This window comes from Sminthopsis crassicaudata, chromosome 1 (assembly GCF_048593235.1).
Source record: "Sminthopsis crassicaudata isolate SCR6 chromosome 1, ASM4859323v1, whole genome shotgun sequence".
Classification (NCBI taxonomy): domain Eukaryota; kingdom Metazoa; phylum Chordata; class Mammalia; order Dasyuromorphia; family Dasyuridae; genus Sminthopsis; species Sminthopsis crassicaudata.
This window is the reverse complement of record NC_133617.1, coordinates 69,464,032-69,477,507: the sequence shown is the minus strand read 5'-3', so window position 1 is coordinate 69,477,507 and position 13,476 is coordinate 69,464,032. Positions and strand designations below refer to the sequence as shown.

The following is a 13,476-nucleotide window of genomic DNA, read 5'->3' as shown; positions in this document are numbered from 1 at the left end:
GGGATTTGTGGGTTATAACTTGTAAATGGAGGAGCAAAATAAGAGGAAAACTGCACTGGAGAAATGGAAGCATCTCCTACTATCACCCCTTTAGGGCAAACAGATCAATCTTGTGTATCAGGAAGTCTGGAACAACAGAGTTATTGTCCCCTCTCCTGGCTGGGATGGGATTGGGCCGGGGTGTGAGGGTATGGGGGTGTATAATCTCTGCCATTCCAGCGGAGTGACTGGTTGAATGCCAACAATACTATGGGGTTGGCAAACCAACTGGTCCCCCAGTACCCCAAACTTGTCTCACCCCAGCAACACTTATAGGATCTAGAACAGGTAGGAATTACAGAGAATATCGAGGGCAGTCCTCTCCTTTTACAGAAGAAACTGAGGTTAAAAAAGAAGGGACTTGGCTCAGATCAGGCAGCTAGTAAGAAGAACTAGAATTCAATACCAGGTCTTCTGATTCCAAATTCAGTGTTCTTTGCACTATTCTCCACCTGGGTTTGGAAGGGAAGAAGTATGGACAACAGGAGACAGACAAGGGCTAGAAAGAGTCACCTGTTCCTAAGGGATTGAAACTTCTAAAGGCAATCAGTAGGGAGCAGTGGGAAAGACCCTGTATTTGGAGTCAGAGCCACACTTATTAGGTTTGTGATTTTGGATTACTTTTTCTACCTCTGTTTTCTGTTAACATAGACCTAAAAGCCCTTTCCGTACCAAATTTACTAAAGATTGGATTTAGTCAAATTTTGCCAATTTATAGACTGGTAGAATTAACCCCATAGATTAAGTAGCACAATTGAGATTCCAATTCATTTTCTCCCCCACTCCAGACTATAAATCAATCCAGGGCATTATGCTTGTTAGATAACCTCTAAGCTCCCTCCCAGTTCTAAATCCTATCATTTTATGACTTCTAGATACTTTGCTTAAAAGTAAGAACACCATTGCGTCACTAGGGGAGGGGCAGGGAGGGATTGTGAGGATGAAGGAAATAAGAAAAACAGGCTCCTTTGGAAGGAAAGACCCTAAAGAAAATGAAAGAAGCCTGGGCAGGGAAGGGGCTGGCCTACAGAAGCCTGGAGGACAGTAAGAAATTAGTTTGCCATCTCCCCTTCCTCCTCCTCCCCCCAATCTCTTGCTCTTTTTACAGGTGTGGAAATTGATATCAGAGACTGAAGTAGCTTGCCCAAGATCACACAATAGCAAATTAAAGAAATGAGATTTGAATGTAGGTCTTTGATTTGCTCCCCTCATCCCTTTGCCATTTTCCCACCATTCTAGGATGCACTTTGTTGATATGCCTGAATGAACCATCTCAGTGCTTATGCTGCCCTTCCTGAGACTCTAGCTCACCCAACCAGCCCAACAGGATCAGGCTGGGCAGGGGCACTTTTGGGAAAGGAAACTTGAGGTGGAAAAGGCTGGAAGCAAGGGCAGGGATTCAGAACAGAGCCTTTTCTTGGTGAGAGACTAACTCAAGCCAAAGGGATACCTAGCAAACCTCAGGAAACAAGCAGGATTTGTTTGTAAGCTCTGCTCACCAAATGGGGTGAGGGTGTTCAAAGAGTACTTGGAAATTAGTGAAAACCCCATTTGGAATCAGTTAGGCTGACTTATTCAGAGATCTTGTAGTCTAATGGAAAGGGCCCTGGATTCTGCCTCAGGTTTGGCTTTGTTTCATTTTTTAACATTCTTTTTACCTGAGTGACTCTTAAGCAAATCACCTAACCTCTCTGGGCCTCTTCTGAAGGACAAATTGGATTTAGATTAATCAAACAGCACTTATTAGAAGCTTACTGTGTACCAGATCCTGTGCTATTGGACACACACGCACAAAAAAGGCAAAAGAAGTTCCTGCTCTAAAGCAGCTTACATTTTAGTGGGGTAGACTGCATGTAAAAAATAAAACACATACAAGGACAAATAATAGTTTGAAGAAATCAGAGTAAGGTTCTAGTAACTAAGCAGGCTGGGAGAAGGGAGGCGGCAAGAAAGGCCCCCTTTAGAAAGTGATCTTGCATGGGATTCTAAGAGGTAGGGAGTCAGGGTGAGAATTCTAGGTATACCAACTGCTTCATGCATGTTACTTATCTTCTGCGAAGGCCTGGTGTGGCTGGAGTGTAGAGTGTGGGAGTGAGTAGAAGGAAGTAAAGTGTGAGAAGACTGGAAAGGCAAATTTATGAATAGCTTTAATACCAGAACAAATGACCTTAACTTTTTTTAACAAGTTTTCTACCAGCTCTTCTGTGATTCTTATTACAAAGAGAACACTGGATTGATGAGCAGAAGACCTAAGTTCAAATTTCATCTCTGCTGCTGTGTGAATTTTAATCAAGTCATTTTATCACTCTCTGGGGTTATTTCCATGTATAAAATGAGGGGGCTAGCCCCTTTCAGCTCTAAATTCTTTGATTCTCTCACTGACTTATAGGCATTTTCCTAGATCGATGAGAGTTTAGTATGGATGGAGTCCTGGAGGAAGGTCTGGGTTTGAATTCTGCCTCAGAAGTTTAGCTGCTGGGTTCCCAACTCTGCTGATGTACAGAAAGTGTTTTGGAAAATTTAAAAAAGATTATATATATATATATATATATATATAAAGAGATTATATGAAGGTGCCTTCCAGCTAACAATCTAGGATTCTGGTCCCGTCTCAGTAGAAAATTATCAAGTACTTGCATGTAGACCTAGAAGCAGGGGTGGAGAGAAAGGCTAGAAAGATGTAGGCTACATTTGGCAAAACCTTTCCTGAGCTTTCTAGTTACCATCAGAGAAGCCAGGCAGGAAAGAGCTAAGCTGCTGGTTCTCAAGCCAGATCACTGGGGGCACAGAGGGGTTAGCTTTAAATTCCAAAGCTCAGCAGAAAAGGGCATTATCACTCTCAGCTGATAGCACAGCCACTGAATTCCTTTCAAAGCCAACCTCCAAGCCTACTTTTCATGAGCACTAGCCTTCTTCCTCTCTAAAAACAGTCTGTGATTCCTAATCTGGCCCTTGTCCTGGGAGCTTCCCTACTAACCTCTGGAGAATGAGTTCTTCACCAGCCCCTTCTTGAACAGGGATCATGGAGGTCTAGAGAGGGGAACCCATAACAGCAATGAAACCAAAACAGGGACTGGAGTAAGATCTAGAGCTGAAAGGACCCTGGGAAATCAATAATTGTAATTCCTATATATGTAAAGTAATAAAGTGAGGCCCACAGAGATTGTGACTTGTTCAAAATTGCCCAGGGTAAGTAGCTGAGCTGGGATTTGGGCCATGTCTCCTGCTCCAAATCAGTCCATGATTTCCATGTACATGTGTTAGTGAAGCTAACCTAAGCTAATATTTTCATGTCTATATCTAATCATATGTCACATTGTATCTTGTTCCATAAAAAATGTATTCTCGAGAATAGAAACAAGTTTCATTTTAATCTGTATACTGTGCCTGGAACATAGCAAGTCAATAAATAGTTCTTGATCAATTTTAAATCAGAAAACTAGAGCTTCTTGTGGTATGATCATTGGTCAGTAACTTTATCCTTCCAAACTTTTTTCATCTGAAAATGAATTTGGTATGTTTGCCCCATTAGATTCTTATAACATTCAAGGGGGAGAATACATGGAAAGTTCTCGACCATCCATGCAGATGTCAATCATATGAACACATAGGATACACTGTTTCATGCATGTTTGAGACTCTCAAGAGTAGGAATCATTCACAGGACTTCCCCTGATCACACAGCCAGAAACTTCAGATTACAGGTTTCTTAAAATTTGGCCTTTCAAATATGTTATACTTCTACATGTAAATCACCTTGCAGTCTGCTAGATAGCTGAATGAAGCAGTTGATTGGAAAGGATTTCCTGCTCAAGATACCTTCAATTTTGCAACTTACAAAAGATAACTACTTTTAAGCCCTCCCAAGTCAAGGAAGTCAGTTCTGATCCTGTCACCTTGTCTTTTAAGGTCACCTCTATTTCTTTGCCTTTAAACAAAGGTCTTTTTCTCTTTCACTCATTTCAGGACTGATATGTAGTGATGCTTGTCTTTAGAAAGGAGGGGGACTGGTTGTGTTAAGAGGGACTTCAAGAATTCCTAAGTTCCTCTTCAGTATGTCAACTCCTTGATAATAGTTTATTTTTTTGTATTCCTAGTTTAGAGCATGGTAGATGTTTCGGCAAATTTGCTTTTTATATTGGTTGAAGTCTTTAAGCAGGAAATAGACCATGTCATACAAGAAATTGGGTCAGATTCAGGGTTTGATTAAATAAGTATAGATAGGGAATCCCCCCCCACAAAAATTCTTAGGTCAGCCCTAAACCAGCAAAACAGCAACTATTTAACTCTAGAAAAAAAAAATCCAGTAAGTTTTCAAGAAGGATTACTCTCTGGGTAGATTCCCCAGGTGGAAGTAGTTAACATAGTGGCTTTAGTTAATAACTCTTTAACTACTGCTTCTCAACCCTACTTCATTTTTAATATTTGGTATTGTTTGCCCCATTAGATTCTTGTAACATAACATTTGAACTGTACAGCTGCCTTCCAAGGAAGTGGTGTTATGAACCACTGTAGAACTGGTTCTATGGCAATCAAAAACTCTCAGGAATGCCTGGAAAAATCAGAGGGTCTTTTATCCACAACTAAGTCTTCAGGCTTTGAGAAGAAAAAGGTCACCTGGTCACTTTCCTGCATTCCCAGCCCAGCCCAGCTCAGCTATTCCCATCCCTCCAGATCTAGAATAATGCCCCCCCCCAAACAGAGTCGTGGGAAGGCTTTCCTGTGTTTAGCATCAGTCTTTAATCCTGACGTACTGCACATTGACAAGTCATATGCTTTGGTCTCGTGTCTGCAGCAGCAACCTTACAATTAAATCTATAGGCCTGAGTACCAGACCCATTTCCAGGGAAGAGACAAAGTTGTTAAAAAAAAAAAAAAAAAAAAAAAAAAAAACAACCCCAAAAATTTCATTTTAATTCCAATATGGCCCCATACAGAGAGCAGCAGCTGTAATGCATTGGGTTTTTTGTAAGTGCACACCAAATTTATACAGATTTATACAAAAATTATTTACAGAAGATCCATGGTGCTCCTGTATCAGAAGCAAAGACCCTTTTATCAAAAGGGATTATAACTAGGGCTGTGCTAAATTCAAAAGGATTGGATCCCTTTGATAAGAGTCCAGAGTCCATTTCTTCAGATTGGGTCAGGGGTTAAGGGATTCGAAGGGTTAATGCAAAATCCTGTACATCCCAGATGAGCCAAAAAGAGGAAAAGACAATAATGGACCCCAGCCTATGAATGGGCTATAAAGAAATGACTACAGAGAAAGAATTTTAGAATGCCCCATTGGTTACCCAAGCCAACTCTCCCATTTTCTCCCTTTCTGTTGGCTTTTGGACACCAGCAAGGCAATTCTCAAGGTAAATCATAAGGTTTCAATCTGGGACAGCAAGAAAGGATGTAATTATTTTCAGAAGCAAAAATGAGACACGTGAAGACAAAGTTGGAATAAAATACATATCAGTAACACCACAAACAGCAATGAGGAGCAGAAATGGTCTTGTAACCAGGACTGTACTCCAGGCAGACATCAACTAAAAGTAAGAGCCAAAAATGCTAAAGAACAGCAGAGTCCAATTATGGGTCTAATGCTTTCCATCTAAAGGAGGGAGTGTGTATATTCGAAGGTAGTTGATACAACTCAGGGTCTGAGTTGGAGATGACAGAAAACTTAATTGTTTCTGGGAAAAGGGGGAGGAGGTTAGTTATACTGGCACCATTAAAGAGGGTCAAATTCCTTGGAATGCTTTTGTGCTATCCATTACCTGTGAACCTATTGTTTGAAAAACCACTGAAGCCTAATGCAAGACTTTGAAAGATTGTAATATATTCTCTGGAAACATTCAGCATATGAAAACCCTCTGTGGTCCCTCCCACCCTGGGGGCCCACAACTGTTGGAGATGGTCCAGAAAACCTTGAGCTTTGGAAATGTCCTTGTTTCAGTCCTTGAGGAGCAGAGATTGCTATATAGGCAGGATCTGCTCCAGGACGGTTCTTGAAGACGGGGGAATTCTGTCAGGGAAATTCACTTCAAATTCAATAATGAGGTCCCCACGTTTTTCTGGTGTTTTGGGGAGGGGAAGGCCTTCTCCAGGAACCTTCCGCCTCATTCCGGGCCTGATGACATCCTTGAACACTATAGGTATGGTCCTGCCATCCAGCGTTGGGACATTCACTGTACAGCCACACAGGGCCTAAAAGCAAAGTCATATGATTAAATAGATGAACAACTAAGGAGAGACTTCTTCTCTAAAGGCAGCTTACAGGACCTTACACAAAGACTTTTAGATTTGAGTAGGGATTAACTCTCTACCAATGTTAGTAACTAAAACTTTCACTTCAACTTGTTTTATAGGAATCCCTGGTACCAGTTCTAGAAAGTGTGATATTGTTTGCACAGAGCTGCATGGCTAACTACACACGAGCACTCAAATATAGAATTTCTCTAAATTGTGCTGAGAGAGTGTCATGTCTCCAGTAAGGCAATGTAGTATGGAATCAAAAGATCTAGACCTGAATTCCATTACTAGTGGTCACTTTCAGGCTCCAAAGTCATATTCTCTAAGGTCATTAAAGCCCAGAATCCTATGACTGTAAATCACAGCTGTGGACCTCTATATAGGGTCTTGTCTTACGTCTTACCTCACGGAGGGAGATCCTTGCAGGGTAAATCACATCAGACCCGTCTCTCTTAAAAATATTGTGTGGCTTGTCCTTTAAAACAAAGACAATGTCAGCTGGAATGTTGGTAGAGGTTTGGTCCCCCTCTTTTGGGAAGGTAATCTTGGTCCCCTCTTTCCACCCTCTTTTCACTTCAATGGTCAGGATCTTGTCCTCATTGCGGATGCTCTTCCCATCGGGGTTAAGCCGCTTGTGGGAGATCTTCATCTTTTTGGTACAACCACTATAGATCTCCTCAAGTGAGACCCGCAGGTCATGCGTGACAGGAGGATCCTGTTTTCGGCGGCTGTGTTCCTGGGTGGGGCGGGGTCGGCTAAAGTTCATATTGGTAAAGCCACCCATGCCCACTGGGAAGCCAGAAAATGGGTCATCAATGTCCATGCCTTCTTCCCCGTTTCGTTGACCAAAAAAGGTGTCAAAAGGATTGCGGCCACCAAAGAACTCAGCAAACATAGCATGAGGGTCCCCATGGAAAGTGTAGCTAAAGGAGGCACCGTTAGGACCAGTACTGCTACCACTACTAGGGCCACCACCCTTCAATCCTGAAAAAGAATAAAAACAAACAAACCAAGAATTCAAAATGTTGGTCAAATAAAACAGCTCTTCTTGCTCTAGGACTCCTTTTTTCCCACCAACTAATGAAAGAGGACCTGAACATCATTAGAGAATTTAAAAGCATTGCTTTTTTTGCTCCACTTTGCTCTTTTTTTTCCCATTTAGAAACCATCTTGTTTTAGGACAGAGAGACAGTCTTATCTGTAACTAGGAGGAAGAAGTTGCTAGGCTTTTTGCATCCTAGCCTTGAACTGCTAAGCCAGTGAGGGAAATTGCTAGAACATATTATGTGCTAACCTGAGCAATAAAGATCGAGTACTTAACAGGTTATTATTGACTTCTACTCTCCAGCCTAGATTTCAGCTGGTTACTCTTTGAGGTCAAGATATATAAAAGACATCCCCAAAAGTTTTATTGCAGTTTTAAGCTTTATTAGGTTAAATTTTATAAAAACTTTTGTTGCATCCTATAGAAGATCCTTTTTTATCAAATGGCAAAAAATGCAATTTCCAGTTACTTATAGTCAACTCTTTAAAAGAATGACTTGTTTTATCCCCATGCCCTTTCAACCTTGACTGACAGATCAGTACTACTTTTAGATTTTTCTCTTACAAACCTTTAAGGTCCATAAGAAGCTTAGAAATTAAAGAAATCATTTTACTTGAAGCTGGGGAAAAAATTAATCTCCCCTCCTTTTTTCAAAGCAAAGTTCAACTAGCTATAGCATCCTGCAGTTCTGCAACTCCTGACTGAAATGCTTTATATCCAAGACATCGGTATCTCTCTTATTGGAATGAGGTACAGAAAAGCCCCAGGTAAACTGCTGGATTCAGGAGATAGCTTAAACTATCATTAATATTCTCCTATGAAAGCATCCTAGGTGAATTTCCAATATATATCCTGCAGGAAAATGGAGATGAGGGGAGTCATCAAACAAGTCTGCTCAAGAGTGGGGAAGAAGAAAAGCAGGCCCCGCCTAATGTACCACTAGATTCTCCAGTCCACACCCAAAGGCTAGGGAAGCCCGCAGTAAAACCTGACAATCTCCCTACCTCCAGTCTAACTTCTCAGGGGGAATGACTAACAAACATGCTAGAAGCTTCTACAGACATGACAGCCAGCTGCAGAGCCAGCCAGGTCTCCACCTCTCATCCAAAGGCTGCCAATCGGAATGCAGAACGGCACAGCCAATGGGCACAGGGGCCGGGGGCCAGAAGCCCCAACGGGTTAGAGGGGTGAAAGTAACTCTTGTTTATTGCAAAATCCACTGCAGGACTCGGGGGCGGGCAGGGGCCGAGCAAACGTCAGAGGCGCCCCATCCCCCGGCAGGAAGGCTCCAGGAGGACGGCGCAGGCTCGCAGGGGCCCGGCCTCGCCGCGAGCGCCGTCCCCGGGGCCCAGAGGCTCCGACTTCAAGGAGACGCCTGGTTTTCCGGGAGCGGCCTCTTGCAGCGCCGCCCGGGCCTCTCCCAGCTATCCCCAATCCCGCTCCCGCGGGCCCCGGACTCACCCTCCTCCCCGTAGCGGTCGAAGATGTCCCTCTTGCGCGGGTCGCTGAGCACATCGTAGGCCTCGGCGATCTCCTTGAACTTCTCCTCGGCGCCAGGCTCCTTGTTCTTGTCCGGGTGGTAGCGTAGCGCTTGCCGGCGGTAGGCTCTCTTGATCTCTTCGTCCGAGGCGCCCCGGGACAGGCCCAGCGTCTGGTAGTAATCCTTACCCATTGCCCCCACCCTCCCGCCGCCGTCCCTACGGCTCCGCCGCCGCCCCGGCCCGGACGCTATATACCCGCCCGGCGGAAGCTTCCAGAGCCCGCCAGCCCTCTCCAGAACCTTCCGCTCCGCCCCTCGCGCCGCACTGCCCAATCCCGGGCGCCTGAGTCTCAACACGTGATCATGGGGGCGGGGTAGGATTGCCAACGGTTGCGGGCTCGAGACGCACTCCTCCGCCTTCTTTGCTCCTCCCTTTTGCAACGCCCCCACCCCCCGCGGGGCGCGAGTCAGTTCTTCCGGGGCCTTCTGGGTCCTCCACCTAGTTCAACAAGCTCCACCCCTTGGCTCCGCCCTCCTCGAATTTCTATTCTTTCCGAGCGTCGAAGACGCAGCCTCCGTGCACACACCTGGGGAATCAGAGCAAGCTCCACCCCCTCGCCTGGGTCTCAAGGATAGATCCTTGCTTAGAGAGTTCAAAGGGACTGGAGATTTGATCTCTTTGAATAGAAAAAGAAATTGAGGTTTGGAGAAGGCAAGGCACACATTCTGGACTTGTTTCCTTTTCTGTCTCTACCTAACAGACAAGTCTTTAATATTTGCTTCTTGAACGACTAGTAAGTGGCAGAAGGAAAAAGGATGTTGTTTTCGATTCCAAATTCATTGCTTTTTCTTGTAGGATTTAGTTTAGCTTACTACATTTTTCTCCAGTGACACTGTCACGGCCAAGGTGCAAGCCCATCACCTGTCTGCCTCCAGTTCATCTCCACTCAGTTCAGCAGCAAAAGGGACTGCCTAAAGCTCAGATCTGATCGTGTTGCACACACTTATCATTTTCAGAATCAAATACAAAATCCTCTGGCATTCAAAGTCCTTCATAACCTGATTTCTCTCTCTCTCTTTTTTTTTTTAACACTTATGTCTCCTATACTCTCTTAGACCCAGGGAAGCTGGCCTCCTGTTCCACAAACAAGACTCAGTTCAGGCATTTTCTCTGGCTCTCTCCCCAGCCTGGACTACTCTCTCTCTCCTTCTCTCCTAGCTTCCCTGATTTCTTTCAAGTCCTAATTAAAATTCCATCTTCTAATGGAAGCCTTTCTCAATCCCCTTTAACACTAGTACTTTCCCTCTATTATCCACAATTTATTTTGTATATAGCTTTTTCCATATATTTGTTTTCATGGTGTTTCTCCTCCATTAGACTGAATTCCTTGAGAGCTGGGCCTGTTTTTGCATCACCAACACTTACCACAGTGCCTGGCGTATAGTAGTCATTTAATAAATGCTTATGATTTATTAAATGCTTTTTGTGTGCCGAAAAAGAAAATATCTGTCCTCTTGGAACTTACATTCTATTGAGGGGAAAGGGAAGAGAATAAGGTAAAGAAGTAAATACAAAATATTATACAAAATTGGGGGTTTTTAGAGATTTTTTTTGTGAGAAGTGGCGCTGAAGCTGAGTACTGAAGGGATTCAGGGATTTTTAAATGAAGGGACAAAAGGACAGAATTTCTTGTTGGGAAGCGATTTTGTTGCAGAATCAGCAAAGTAGATATGTCTGTAAAGAGGATATTCTAAGCATCGAGTTTGGCTAGAATGTGGTTGTATGTGCATGTACATGTGTGTGTGCGTGTGCACGTGCACGCGCACACACAATGAAATCAGTCTAGAAATAAAAGTTGGAGCCAAACTGTGAAGAGCCAGAGGAGTCTATACGTTTTATTCTGTGGCAATAGGGAACCACTGAACTTTCTCCAGAAGGTAAGACCTGTTCTTCATCAATAATAGCAAATTGACAATGGTATGGAGAAAGAGTTAGAAGAAGGAGAAAAGGGAGAGCAATTAACAAATTATTAAAGTAGGCAAGCATGTGATAATGCACATGCTGCTTGTAGCTTGTATGAATCTAGCAGGAATCCATATCTGCAATTGATTGAATATGGAGAGTGAAAGAGAGAAAGAATTGAGTAACTATGAGAGTTGAGAATGGGAGTGACTTGGATAAATTACCAATGATTCCCATTCAATAAACATTTGAAGGAGAACTGATTTCCTTGATTCTCCCAGTTCCCATCAGAGCACTCAGTTCCACTTCTATGGACTTGACTTTTTCTCTCCAAAGAGTTGTAAAAGTATTTGGTCTGCTCAACTGGGACACATCTGAGCCAGGGTACTTTGCTCCAAAACTGCTTTTCTGAATTTGTCAAAGAATCAAGAGGATTATAGTATTTAGTATATCCTTTCATTCTAAAGATGAGAAACCTGAGGTCCAGAGAATATGAATGACTTATTCAAGCTTACAAAAGTAGTAAATAAAAAATAAAAATCTGGGATCTTTCCAAACTCTGATTTAGAGGTATTTACCCTTCTTAAGTGTAAAGATATATTCAAGAGAATAAGAATAACAATGATAGCAGCAGGAATTTGCAAATTACTTTAAGGCTAGCCAAAGTACATTTATTATCTCATTTGATCTTCAAAATAAGTCTCTTGAAGCAGATGCTACGATTATCCTCATTTTACAGATGAAGAAGTTAGGGTAGAAGTTGGGTATCATACAACTACTAAGTATCTGATGTCATGTTTGAATTCGGATCTTCCTGATCTTAGGTCCAGTGCTCTGTCCACCAAGTCATCCTCTAGGGGACAGCTAGGTGGAGCAGTGGATAGAGCGCCAGCCCTGAATTCAGGAGGATCCGAGTTCAAATTTGATCTTAGACACTTAACACTTCCTAGCTGTGTGACCCTGGGCAAATCACTTAACCCCAGCCTCAGAAAAAACAAACAAACAAACAAACAAACAAACAAACAAACAAAAAAAAACAAGAATGTGCCTCCTCTTGTGCCTCTTCTAGAAAAAGTTAGTTTTTACCCTTTTACACTCTATCAAGGATGACTTCTTCATATACTTTCATACAGGCTAATCTTTGGACTTGGCCTCTAAAAAGGAGTCTGAAGAACTGGACAGATATTGGAGTGGGGAGATAAATTTGGTGGACATGTACCCAGTTCCCTGAAATAAAGTCAATGCAACTATGTGATCCTTTCAAGGAAACCTGTTCTCTGGAGAACTTTGCAGCATTAGAAATATGGAGTTCCAGATGAGGGGCTCTTGGACCAAATGAAGAGCTGCAGAAAGCCTGGCATGATAGAGCAGTGAAGAAGATCCTGAGCAATGAAAAGTTCCTTGAACCAATTTTGGGTCCAAAACAGAGTTTTGACAAGAGACAAATCCATGATGTGAATTTTGTCCTTCAATGATACTGTGAATTATGTGGACTGTACAGATTTGGGTAAAGGTATTAGTACCCTAACAACACTAAACTCTTTCTACTTTTAAGGAAGTTCTCAACCCATGTAGTACTATAATTTTGGAAGAGTACATAGATCCCTGAGAAAAGTAGAACATACTGGACAGGGAAGGATAATGGTCTTGACTTACTTTGTGTACAAGTTCTTTGCAAAGCCTGTCTTATATGCCAAGTTTTATTAGCCTCAGTGATTTCAAGGGAGCTGTATTGGCCTTTTCCATTTTATTTTTGATGGGAAAAGGAAGAAAAGTTCTAACTATGATCCAAATCTTAAGGGAAATCCATAAGTGGTAGGTAAGAGTCAAAGGGATCAATATTTAGTAAGAGACTTCTAATATTAAAAGCTAGTCCATATAAAACAAAGTACTTCAGTTCTGGGTCACAAGTTACAAAATTATAAGACATCCTGGTGTTATGACTCTTGAATTCTCAAGCCCTGACTCTGCTTTTCCTGAGAGACATAACAGTGGATGAGTAATTTAATTCCTTGATTTCCTCATTTGTAAAATGGAGAGACTTGCCAAACTTAGGGTTGAATAGGATTGTTGATAAATAAAATAATGTATTTGAAAACTTTGAAAAAAAAATCATCATTATACTTCTATAAATAGTATTTATACAAATAGTCCTAATCTCTTATCTGAAATGCAATCATTTCTCCAAGTAGATATCTCATATGTTCTACTCACATCTAAAATTCAAAATTAGGTACTATACTATACTCATCATAATTCTCACAATGCCTGACAAATAGTATGCACAAAATAAATAACATGCTTGCTTCCTTCCTTTTTCTTTTATTCTACTAATTCTGTTGATGGTACCCACTATCAAAATGCTGGAGTCATTTATGACATTTTGTTGATTCTACCTCTACAATCTTTCTCATACTTGGTGCCTCCAATCTTAGAATCTTAGCATTGGAAACTGTCTAAAAGACCAGAGGATTTAACTTTATTAAGAAGTTCCTCTAGCTTTTGCTTGAAGACCTTCAGTCAGTGAGAATCCACTACTTCTGGGAGTATTTGATTCCCCTTTTGGACAGTTCTAATTAGTAGGAAGTTTTTGCTTATATGGCACCTTAATATATGTCTCTGTGAATTTCACTCATTTCTAATGCCCTCTGGAGCTAAGAAAACAAGTCTAATTTCTCTTTTACAGGAAAGCCTTAGGAATATTTG

The 13,476-nt window shown here is 42.0% G+C and overlaps 1 protein-coding gene across 6 annotated transcripts in view; it reads right to left on the bottom strand.

Annotated features, from left to right (window-relative positions):
• Positions 1–5,844: 5,844 nt before the first annotated feature.
• The window catches only part of DNAJB1 (DnaJ heat shock protein family (Hsp40) member B1), a 41,456-nt gene continuing 33,824 nt past the window's right edge, over positions 5,845–13,476 (bottom strand). For 4 of the 6 annotated variants that reach the window (XM_074310304.1, XM_074310288.1, XM_074310296.1 and 1 more), the window contains exons 3-4: positions 6,686–7,266; positions 5,845–6,237 (exon numbers count right to left, since the gene is read on the bottom strand). In XM_074310304.1, the coding sequence (XP_074166405.1) occupies positions 6,007–6,237; positions 6,686–7,177 (723 nt within the window). In that variant the 5' untranslated portion in view covers positions 7,178–7,266 and the 3' untranslated portion in view covers positions 5,845–6,006. Of the gene's footprint in view, positions 6,238–6,685; positions 7,267–8,788; positions 9,485–13,476 lie in introns of all 6 variants that reach the window. The other 2 variants (XM_074310270.1, XM_074310279.1) reach the window with 1 other exon arrangement.